General features: G+C 39.0%; 1 protein-coding gene across 1 annotated transcript; it reads right to left on the bottom strand.

The window, feature by feature from the left end:
• Positions 1–4,113: 4,113 nt before the first annotated feature.
• On the bottom strand, positions 4,114–5,576 carry LOC140943690 (uncharacterized skeletal organic matrix protein 5-like). The gene is made up of 2 exons (XM_073392802.1): positions 5,499–5,576; positions 4,114–4,755 (listed from the first exon to the last, which is right to left on the bottom strand). The coding sequence occupies exons 1-2, from the start codon at positions 5,559–5,561 to the stop codon at positions 4,234–4,236; spliced, it is 585 nt and encodes a 194-aa protein (XP_073248903.1). The 5' UTR covers positions 5,562–5,576; the 3' UTR covers positions 4,114–4,233.
• Between the last annotated feature and the right edge of the window lie 6,757 nt (positions 5,577–12,333).

Genomic DNA, 12,333 nt, shown 5'->3' with positions numbered 1-12,333 from the left:
GTTCAATAGTTTGCGTGTTTTTGTGTCAATTATTATTATTATTATTATTATTATTATTATTATTATTATTATTATTATTATTATTATTATTATTATTACTTATCCCAGTGATAAAAATGTGTTTGGACCTTAAAGCTTTTAATTATTAACAAAATTAGCATAACAAAGAGAAACCTAGAGGAAAACGTTTATCGTAACTGTTTAGACTTCAACTGGCTTGTTACCATTGACGGCTCGTGCACGATATGAGTTGAAATGACTCGATCGGGATGAATTAGTAATTATTGATGATGCTGTCACCTGCAAATACAGCCACCTAGCAGATTAATAGACAAGCATTTAGATAATGATAATCTTCTTGCGTGAAAATATCTTGGCAAACTCGGAGGAATTAAAATTTCATGAAAATGCAGAGGATTTTGCTGTATAGAGCAAGTTACGGAAAAGGATCTAATAGACGCCCACTATCAAATAAACGCCTCTTATCTAACTAGTAAGGTCTAGTAATAGGTGACACTACAGCTGCCCCGGTCTGTATGTTGTCGGTCAATAGTATTCTTGGTCGTTGTGTAGCTCTTCGAAATATACCTTTTCATAATGAAGATTTTCACACATATTCCATACAATAGGCGAGATAAAAACAGGAAACACAAAAACAGGTTTCATGCACTGATTCAGTTCAATTTACACCCACCCCACCCTCCCTCCCCCACCTTGATCAAAACATTCTCAGTTTCGAGAATATTTTATTCTAAACCATAAGAAAAGATTTGATTCGAAGTTGGAATTTTTCGTACAGTTCATTTTATTAGCCGTAAAGTAAGCCTTACAAATTAAGAGGTTTGATCAATTCACGCTCGGGCGCTCCAGTCATTTCAGTTTTAACCGTTCAACACAATACTTGTTTTAAAAGAAAAAAAATTATAGATCAGAGGGACTTTTGTGAGCATGGAATACGTCAGCATAGAATTTAATAGTCGGCGAATTTTTAGTGTAATCGTCCATCGTTCTGCTAGTGATAAGCAAGCCGTTGATTCACTCGTTTTGCTTGTTTGTGGACTGAGCCTTATTCCCCTAGAGAGAAAGAAAGGGTGTCGGGCAAATTGTGTCCAATCATAGATTTGTGAATGATACACTCGTGTCTGGCAAACTCTCCAAGTGTCTATATACAAATATACGCAACCTATAACTTCATTCGCGCTTAACGAGTGTCTTTTGGTCCATAACTTTAAAAACAGCTGCTCCACAGAATGTCACTAAGTAACGCAAGAGTATCGAAGTATGACTGTATAATAAATGTCACAAAATCAACCTAAGCGGTCCCTTCGGGGATTTTCTGTTTTACGTCATCTTAACGGTCTTTTACTTGCGGGCATGAATAATAGAAACGTCATCATTACCCAACGATTCCATTCGACCCCTGATCTAGGAAATCGAGATTTTTCTGGTATACTGACTGTATTTTTTAACTATAAGTACTTTTCTATGAGTGCGAGCCACTAGGATGCTTCCTCGGGATTTCGCCTTCTGGGCGAAATCCCTGCGCGGGCCACACCCCCATTTCAATGTTAAGTTTGTATTAGACGACCCTCTCTAACAGACGCCCCCCTATGACAGTATTCCAAAATACCAGGAATTAGCCAAGAGGAGAGAAATCATTCAATTTATTCAGTTTTTCTTGCTTGATCAACAAGGGTCTGCTCATTACATTTTGTTCATTGTCAAGTTCAACGTAAGGATATGACAACACAATTAACTTAAACAAGGATTCTGGCATCGATGTAGAGATTTGAAAGAGCGATGTGGATATCTAGAATAGCCTACACATAACATTATTGGTGGACAGAAGATTCCGCTCTTTTCAAACTCCCTTGATATCTAGCTATATCTTTGCCGAAAGAATATTAGTTTTGTTGAACTTGCAACATTTATGGCAATTTACGTCTGTCTCTTTTAAACGCCTCCTATCGGGAATAAACGCCCCCTCTTAGATCTAAAAAAGGTATAATATCAGTGTTTTTTGAACACTCAAGACAATACAAGACAAGACTTTTAACACATCTGACACCTGACATTTTCAATTACAGTTAAAGAACTTGAATGAAAAAATAATGCAGCAATAGAATGTAAAAAAACCATTTTAGGTGGCAGAAAGGTACGGGGATGGAAACCAGAATCACAACCTTTTTCTTCACAAGTGATATACTTCCAAAGCAAAATCGCTCTAGGAATTTGTCAACTAAAATATCATTTTGAGAATCAACGGGAAATGCTTTTTTCATTCCGAAGATGTTTGTTCCCAGAAGCCTTAGCGTCCTTTTGGAATCAGCCGACTGTTTGTTTGCAGCACTAATGCATAGAATACAAGGCACTGAGAAATTCCGCTTGCTGTGTCACAAGCTAAGGTTGCTGCGCTAAGGACAAAAAATGGTTGAAAAATAAATAGCGACTTGTACAGTAGCGAGGGAAGATAATCACGCAAAACTAACCTAGCTGGTGTATAAGCTGTCTCAGTTACTCAGTCATTATTAGTAACAGGAAAACATTAAAAAAGAGAATTTCGCGCCAAATAATGAAGAACAAACAGCTACAGTTTTAATTATGTCTCCGGTGGAGGAGCTTTGGCTGGTTTTCCGAGCAGCGACCGGCAATCGAGGCTCGGTTTGAACCCAGGAGTCACTTCAAAATCGAGTCTCAAAAGTTTTTCAAAAGTAGGTTGAGAATGATCGTCCGGATGATCGTAGTACCGTTCTTGACAATGACTGACGTTTCGACAACCTGTGCCGTGGTAGACATCATCAGATTCATCTTCAGAATTTACCTGAAATAACACTGTCCCTGTTATTTTTTAACATCCCAGCACGCATGTCTGTGTCCTTACCGTTTGTTTTGAACCAAAAAAGTCATCTCATTGATATACATGCCTGTAACCACTGCTCGGCCGGTTCACGGGCTCAGACTTTCTGAGCGGGAGGCCCAGTTTAAATCCAGGACAAAACACTAACCCAGCTTAGTCCCCAGGCGTTTTCGGCTCGGTCATTCCTGGACTCTACCATAAGCTGTGACGTCACCGAGACTTCGCGCGGACAAAGGATCAAGAGAGAACGCCTAGGGACTAGGCTGACACTAACCCAGGCTCTTAAAAAAACTGGTAAGATAATGCTGGCTGTGTAATGATCTTGTCTCAGTTCAAATAATCGCCCTTTTTTTGGTGGTGTCCATGAGCTGGCGCCATTCATCCTTCTCTCTCCAAAAGAAAAACAACAACAACAACAACAACCCATATTCCTGTTCAAAAAAATGTCGGAAATGTTTCACTGATGTGAAGTCTGCCTTTCCCTCTCTTATCACAGCTTATCACCTCACACATCAAACGTGGTCTTCGCAGATTGTCTTCCCATCCGTGCAGCAACCGTATCAGCCTCCTCTGAAACCATGATTGATCACAATTTGAGAAAGACTATCCGTGTCTAAAAACTTTTCCAGCCCTCTTAGCGACATACAATCTCAACATGAAATGTTGTGCGCATAAACTATGAGGAACAATGGAGAAAATTAGTTAAAGATTTTTATCTTGGTTTTCCAGTGTACCTTTTACCTCTTATGCATAATGGTTACTTTAATCCAATCTAGAAATAACCTATTGTTTATCTACAAAAAAAATTAACGGGATCTCGAGTTAATTTAAGGGCTAGTCGTTTATTACCTGTGAGGTGGGGGAAGCGGCCATTTTGAGAAGTATGAGAAGGCTAAGAAGATTTTCAAATCCAACCCTTCCTGGATCTCAGCTTTTTAGAAATGACCCCTCATAAATTTGACATATCGTGAAAGTGACTCCCTCTCTTAACCCGATGAACCCTATTGCTGGTAAATTACGAATCACTGATTTTGGCTGCAAATCGTGTTGACGTTCTGTCACCTGCACATAATTTATCTACTAACAGTCGTGTTTGTAAGATCGGAGTTTCTACAGTATTTACGGCTTGTACATTCAATTTTAATTCAAGCTCCTTACTGCCTTTTCACTACTTTCATGAAATATATTAAAATAACCCTCAGGTATTAAAAGCTTTCTCATCTGAAAATAAACCCCTAAAAGTAAAGTGCTGGAAAATGAACATCAAGTAAAATGGCTGCCCTCCCCCCTCCCTCACAGGTAATAAACAACCGGCTCCTTAAGAAAGCTTTCGTTTGGCCCCAAATTAAAGTAAATTAGCCCAGATCAGTTTCCTTTCACTGGACTAAAATGTATCCCATTCTCTTAATATGCTTATCCCCATTATCTGAATCAATTGTAGCCTCGTTTCCACATGAGTTGTTCTTGTCATGCTTTCCACCAGTGCCAAATCCAATTCTAGAGTCGCAAGAGGCGCAATCGTTTTGCTGGTTACTAATGATACCGATTCTTGCTTTGGAATTACTAGGTTTACCACCAACAGCATTGAACCCTTCCTTGTTACAGTGTTTCTGCAAGGAGGCTTCAGAACCAATCAGCGACTTCCACTTGTCACGACCCAGTGAGGTTTTGCGGTATTGCCCATCAGCGATCAGAGAGTACAAGGAGTTCGCCTGCTTGTTGATAACAATAAACTTGGACTGGTTGTCATTGATCTTCATACCGAGGCAGATCTTGGAGAAGGATGTGTTCCAGTAGGAGGGAAGTTTGGTCTCCTGTGAGTCAAACCCAGTCTTCCCTCCGTCAAGGTTAAAGGTTTCATTGTTGCTCCAGAGAGGGGAACTGTATTCAAAAGTTTGCTGTGAGAGAAACAGGTACTTTGCCGTCAAATTAATTGAACGATAAATTATTGATGTATGCATCATGACATTTGCGATGTCCTTTCCTTATAGTCCTTCCAATCCAGAGTTAAGAACGTTTTTCTATATCTTGTTACTGAATTCATAACATAACTCAGTCTCTGTTTAGTTCCTATTTTTAATATATTTTTCTTCGGACTGGGGAGCCCAGGCTTCATAAGCCTTCTGCAAACTCGTACCCAGTCGCTATTTAAGTGTTTTCTTGGGGTGAGAGAAGATTGGGGATTAGGTTGAGGTGCGCGCGGGGTCTTCTTCCCTTCCCAAGAGACCTCGCGCGCGCCTCAACCTAATCCTCAATCTTCTCTCACTCCCAAAAAAACTCTTAAATAGCGACTTACAATTTCTATATGTATTCCTGTATTGTTATATATTTTGGCTAAATAAAAATGAACTGAACTGAACTGAACGCAGAATAAGAACGCTTCGCCTGTTTTATTTTGGTGATGTGAGCCTCTGCATGGGTACCTGCTTACGTCGACTTTGTCCCACATTTTTCATCAAATCGTCGTTTTTTCAGGCGAGCACGAAATCGTCGCATATTGAACATTTTTTTTTGAGTGGAAACGCTTCTAACAAGCTCATCCCAACCAATGACGCTCTTCGCGTTCGATTTCGTCGGAAACACCCATACAGAGGGTCTGATGTCCCTACTATCTAAAAGCCTGACAGAGGCTGCTCGGTACCTTGTTGCCGTCCATCTTCATGACCGGTGTCCATCCGCCATTCCCACATCCAAAATCTCCCATCTGACAGAGAACGGATGTTGGCTTTGAGTCAAAGATAATTGTAATCATCTGTGTTTTGTTTGTCCTAGACAAAGAAGACACTTTTTGGTTAACAACTGCAGTTAAACCTGACAAACCTGTATTAGGCGGACACTAGAGCATTCTTTAAGGTTGTCAAAACATGCAGGTTTTTTACTGTTTACATAAAAGAAACAGTTTCACAACCTTGCCTAGTACTAAAGCGTTGATGTCATTTAAAACCAACTCGAGCAAAAAAAGACTTTAATGAAAAATAGAAGTAACCTACTCGTCTGGGTTCTCTTGATACCAGTCTTGACATGACTTGATCGCTGAAAAAAATGATCATATTCACTAGTAGTCCTGCTAGTGTTAATGTCCTCTATTCAAACTAAGACAAGGGCACTTTTTCAGTTTCAGTCAACGCTTTTTTGTTACCTATTTGGGAAGATGCTCCAATAATTCCCTCATGACAAGGGCAGTTGAGATGTCTCGAATTTTGCGCACAAGTATGTTCGTTGCAACATGTCCAGTGAGTACCTGAGGTCTGAAAGTAGCAACATCACCATTAGTATTTTAAAATATATAGATTTAGTCAGGACTAAAAGCGAAGCTGTCGTTAATATTTATAGGTTACTCAAACAAAACATAAAATCGAGTAATGCTAAGCGGCGACGGCAACGAAAACGTGATGTGCAGCACGCTTTTTTGGTACATTTCTTCGCCGTTGTTTTACACGACTACAACGTGAAACGTCCAGACACTGCCTAGTTACACGTTTTATGAAGGAATGATGTTCTCATTTTCTCACCGCTGCTATAAAATTGTCACGTTTTTCTTCCAATGAAATTGGTCTCCTTTGTTTCTTTTTTTTTATCTCTTGCTCTAGCTCATTCTCTGTTATCCACTTTACGTCAATGTTGACATTAAAATTTAGTCGAAAGAAAGAATCGGCTTTGTTGTTGTTGTATTTTTTCTCTCTAAAAGTCTGGGTGGCCATGCAATTTACCGCCGAAACGCGCGGGTGCTTGAAATGCAAAATTTCACCCCGGCTTTCATGAACAGGTGGACGTACGTACGCAACGTACGGACAATTTTGTCAGAACCAAAATTTCTTGAATGCATAGCTAAGCAAATTTTCTTACTCATGGAGCTCCGCTTTGATTACTACTACGACAACGAGTTTTGAATATCTTTTAAATTCCACAAACCAGTCAACAAAACCTGCCGACCTAAGAGGATATTTTTTGCCTTTAAATGACATTTAGTTTTACTTTTTGATACCTTATACTTCGAATGCGCTCCTAGACATGGTGGAGATTCTCTTTTTTCACGGGAAAAATTACCCTAAAACGTGTCTAATAATAAAGTGGTCCGTAAAAACGCCGTGACAAAGGCCTACTATGGGAGTTGCTCACTCTGGGTTATGGTCTCCTGCGATAACGATAATGATGATGCTGATGCTGATGACGATGATAATGATAATGACAATGACAATGAATGATAATAATATTGATAACAATAATGCTATACCTCTAGGATGGTACTTAAGTGATGCGAGGTTTGGTTCCTTTTATACTTCTCGGGGTTGCCGTACTTTTCAGAGGACAGCAACTCGCACCATATCTTTCCATTGGCTCCTCTGTAGGCGGCCAGGTTAACAGAAAAGCAACAAGGATTTCTAAGACACTTCAACGTACAATCAAAGGTGTTGTCCACTGTGAATGATCCAAGCACAGGAACATTCAAATAATGATAATCGTCTTGTGAGAAAATATCTTGGCGAAATTCAGAGTCTAAGTCTATGAAAAAGAAAAAACAAGAAAGCATTAAATGATTAGCCAATGCCAGACTTGCAAACTGGTTAACATGACATTTAGCTCAAGAGAGATTTGTACAATAAAAACTACAAAAACACAATCATGTCATAAATGGGACCGCTTCATGCCAATCCATATTTTCCATTGATCATTAAACTCCACCGCTGCAAAAATGAGTGTAAGACACATATCAAATAAGTCATAAGCCTGCCTTTACTGGCGAGGAATTGTAGAACTTACCTTTGGTGAAAGTTGAGACATATAAAACTTCAGACAAAGTTTGGAAGAAGACAAACCAATGGATTAATGTTGAAAACATGGTCGGCGTTTAAAGCTATAGCTATTATAATTCATTAACGCACGTTCACGAGCAATGCGAGGCGGTATTCCCGGTTTGGTAACTTGAAGTAAAAGGTTTTAGACATTAGTTTAGCCTTTAAACTGTTATTATTAACCATCTCCACGAATATGTTGAAAGCATCGTTTGCTTTTACCTAATAAAACTCTCATCGTATATTTGAAATTTTAAAAGAAAAACAAACAAACGTAAGTTGTTATTTTGCTATTAAAGGTTAGTTTCCTTTTAAATACAACATAGGCACGGAAGGAAATAAACGGCATTGATGGTGCGAAAATAGCTGAGAAAGTTGGTGCCAATGTCTATAAATAGTGCCAGATATTGGCACTTGTGTCGTCTGAGGGTGCAGCTTACAAACTTTTAAAGTTTGCCCATGCTGCTAACAAAATCACCGCTAGGAGTGTAATTCGTGCCATAATTTTAAAGTCTTTGTCCTATATCAGTTGAAAGCGTTACTGTAACACCGGAGATGAAATTCATAGCAAGCTTTACAACAGTCATAAGGAGATATGCCTGTGACACAAAACTAATTTCGTTACTGTTTAATTTCGTCTCAACGATCAGTTTAAATGACCACATATTTCTCACTTGAATACGTAGAAAAATATTTATTTCTCTGGTAGTTCTCTGTTCAGTTTGTTTTAAAAAGGACCGGGGTTTTTTTGTGAGACACTCAAAATATTGAACTGAAAGCTGAGTTCTGACCTTTTTTTTGTTGTTGTTGTTTTGACAGTGATTTGACAAGAGATTCATAATCTTAAAGTGTTTATCAGTTTGATATTCACTGGACTTGGACGTTTCCCTTAAATTAAGAAGATCATTCGATATAAAACTAGCTGTTATGCCTCCGGTTGTTCAAACATTAGATAAAGATATCCACCGAATAAATCACTATTCACTCGGCAGCGGAAAAGTATTAAGGCGTGAAACTATTTGTGTTATCCACTGAAAGGAGTAACTTCAAACGTTATATCCACCTTTGGACAACTTAGGGCCAGGTCGTTTATCGATTGAAAGATCAAAAGAAGCCTTCATTAGTACACTTGGAATCAAAAACAATAAGAGTTATAACCAGAAAAAAAATTTTTCTTTTTTCCTTTTTTCTTTGATTTATTCACATCACGACGAATTAGCTTTTTAATCAAGGGATTTTAAAACGTGTTTAGCAGAAAAGAATCCAGGGGTGGACCTGCTTTACGCACGTACGCAAGTGCGTATCTGAAAAAAAAATAGGTCAGTATAGGTAAGGAAAAAGAAAACAAACAAGGAAACAAAACTTGGGGAAAAAATCTTCACCATTGATAATGATGTCATGAAGTGATCGAAGCCAAGGGCAACGATATCCATATATAAATTTTTTTTCAGCCAAACAATTTGAACTTTCCAAAGTGGCAAAAGACAATCAGATTCTGAGAACGAGCAAGGTCAATAACTGTATGATTTTCAAAAACTGTAGTGGACAAAATAGATAAAACTGCGCTCTACTTTATGACTTATACTGACACATTTTTTAGCCATTTCGGAAGAATTAAATCCAATTTTTTTTCCGAAGGAAACTCACAATCACGTATTGGTTTTCATTTCCGTTTTTCGAATTTTTGCCACTCGCCAACTGTCATAATAATAACTTTCAAACCAGTTTATTTTTCTACCCTTGACCGTTATAACGTTTTGTTCGTGAACATGAGCAGATGTCATTCATTTAATAAACTAAAACGCAACATACTTTAACTGACTAATAATTGAAGCAAGTTCGGGCATTCAAGGCCATAAGTTGGAAAACGGTAAAAGGTTATTACGTTTCCCTCTTTTCTCTTGTGTTGTACTTACAATTAGACAAGTTTACACTTCGAGCATGCGTTAGGGCCAGTCAAATGGCTCCCGAAACTTTAACCTGCCATCAGGCGGTTTTCCTATTTTTTTATTTCATTTTATTTTATTTTTTTTGCTGAGAAGGAAAGTCGGTGGATGACCAAAGGGGGAAAAAGCTCGTCTCTTAAAGAAAAAGGAAAGAAGAGGATTACAGGCTGAGCTGTTTTCTCAGGGTTACCGGTCGTGTCAATACAAGACGATTTAGTCGAGATATAAATAAGTACGTGTAAAATAAAACTGAATTAAATTCAAGGCTGGCAATTCGGCAGTTTAGGAAATATCCGGTTTTTCGAACATCTTCCACTGCGTCAGGAAAATCACCTATGCACCTTCTGGTTCAATAATCATTGTCATTAGGTGCGGTCACGCTAGTGATTTTACCCGTTGGCAAATGGTTGTTGCCCATGGGAAAGCAAATTTTTGTGTGCGACCGATTTCCCCAAGGTGAAAAATCAAGTCTTGCCTTTCTTATAAATGAATGAAGTCGACGTCTTCGATTTGGGTCTAATTAAGAGATGTATCGCTCTTGCCACGCTAAGGGACCGGTCATTATTTATCATCTGGGTGGGGTCGGAGGATTTTGGGGGGGATCACTTGATTTTTAGGAGAACAGAGGGGGGGGATCAGTCGTAACTGAGAGCCCAAAAGGGGGGGATCACTGAAAATTTTGGAAGGATTCAGAGGGGGGACCACTCAAATCTGCTTGAACAATGCCAGTTTGAAAGCATACAACATAAATGTACCCATTCTGCTGGGAGATGATAGCATTTGCAATCTCAATTTGTTCTAACACAACTTTATTTAAAAAACGGAAGTCTGTCACACTGGCGAATGTGTGCATTTCAATTTATATCGAGAAAGCTTTGTTTTAACGCTTTTATATTTTTCCTTTTATAACGTGCTTATGACTTAGCTAATGTTCATCTTTAAACATGACAGGTGAATTCTAAATTGTGAACTATATAAACTTCTGATAACTGAAACATTGTAAAAAGCGTGTTTGTTTGTTTTTTTCTGGGTTAAATACGTACCGAAATGCTTCAGAAAACAGTAAGGCCGAAATACCCGGTGCGGCATATCTTAGTAAAATAGAGAGTTTTATTGAGGACCACTACGTCCGAGGAGAGCTCTTTTTTGAATTTTGTCGGGATGCCTGCAATAAGCAAAGCGATGCAAGCTCCACACTCTATTCCTGGTGTACCAACAACAGATGGGTGGGACCAGTAACAGAAAGAATCCCTCAGCCTGTGCAAGACAAGCAAAATCCCGGGCACTTTATGGATGTGTACGAAACGCCGACAACAGGTCGTGCTCCAGACGATTATGTCATTGAATACCTAGGCCATCTAAATGATATCAACATCAGGAAGGATATTAGAACAAGAGAGGCTAAGGAGAAAAAAAAGGTTAGAAGAGGAACTAGCATACAAGGACTACCAGTGGGGCATACTTATTGAGAATGGCAAAGTTGAAAAGCTGAAGGTGAGACAGCTCGACCTGTACCTTAAGGAACATGGCCTGACCACTGTTGGTATAAAGCTGGACAAGATAAAGGCAATTCGCTACCATTACTATCGACAGAGAAGTCCAGGCAACGGGAATGAGTTGTCCAGCAGTGAGGAAGAGAGTGAAGAAGAATCAGATACGGAGTTAGATGATGACGAGGATAGCGAAGATGATCTTGTCATTGCTGATCTCGATGAACAGTCAACTGTTCGTATGCCAGTTTTAACTTTTGTACCAGATGACCAAATAGCTGAAGTTACTGTACAAGCAAACACTGGATGAAAAAAAAAAGGAAAACAAAAAGAAAACGAACAAAAAAAAAATTATAAAAATGTGAGCAAAGCTACAAAGGCTGATCTATAACACTATAGATGAAAATAAAAAAGGAGACAGGAACAGTGGCCGATCCTAGCCCTTCCAGATGGCCGAATTGTCGCTAAATATGACCTGCTGATAGGGACTTGGCGGACTGCTATTTGGCACTCTAAAAAAAGTAACTTTGCAGTTTCAAGCACTGATTGCAGTTTCAAGCACTTTGCAGTTTTAAGCAAGATTGCTTGTATGTCAACTGAATTCAGATGTCTGGATCCAGACTAGAAAAAGACACGGATCAAGAGACACTTTTAAAAAAAGACTGCGCGATAACGGCTTTATTATGCTGTAAGTACATCATAGTTAGAAATACTACCTGTATATTAGCGTTTAAAACACTAAATATACACGTCGAAAGGTGAATATGGGTACAAAGACATGGGGGGGGGGGATCACGAAAGTTATATATAGTTATGAGGGGGGATCACTTCAATAAAATAAAATTTAAAGGGGGGATCGGCTAAATTTCATCGTGTTTAGCCCAAAATCCTCCGACCCCCCCCCCCCCCCCCCCCAGGCGATAAATAATGACCGGTCCCTAAGTTGATGTTGATCTTTTATTAAAATGGTAAAAATGGTCGAAACCGTTCACGATTTACGTTCAGCCTCCAATGATTACAACGATATGATATTTACCGCGAAATCGGGTTCAAGTTTTTTTTCCCGTTGGGCAATTTATTGCTGTGTGACCGCAAACATGAAAGTGATCAAAACCCAGGGCAAACCCAACCCAAGTTAACCCAAGGTATTTCCCCAACCCGAACCCTTTATGCATCACAGCTTTTTAAAAATGATCCCTCGTGAATTTTACATATCGTGAAAGTGATTAACTCGATGCATCCGATTA

Source organism: Porites lutea, chromosome 7 (assembly GCF_958299795.1).
Source record: "Porites lutea chromosome 7, jaPorLute2.1, whole genome shotgun sequence".
Lineage (NCBI taxonomy): Eukaryota > Metazoa > Cnidaria > Anthozoa > Scleractinia > Poritidae > Porites > Porites lutea.
The sequence above is the reverse complement of the archived record's forward strand: the minus strand, read 5'-3'. Positions and strand labels throughout refer to the sequence as shown.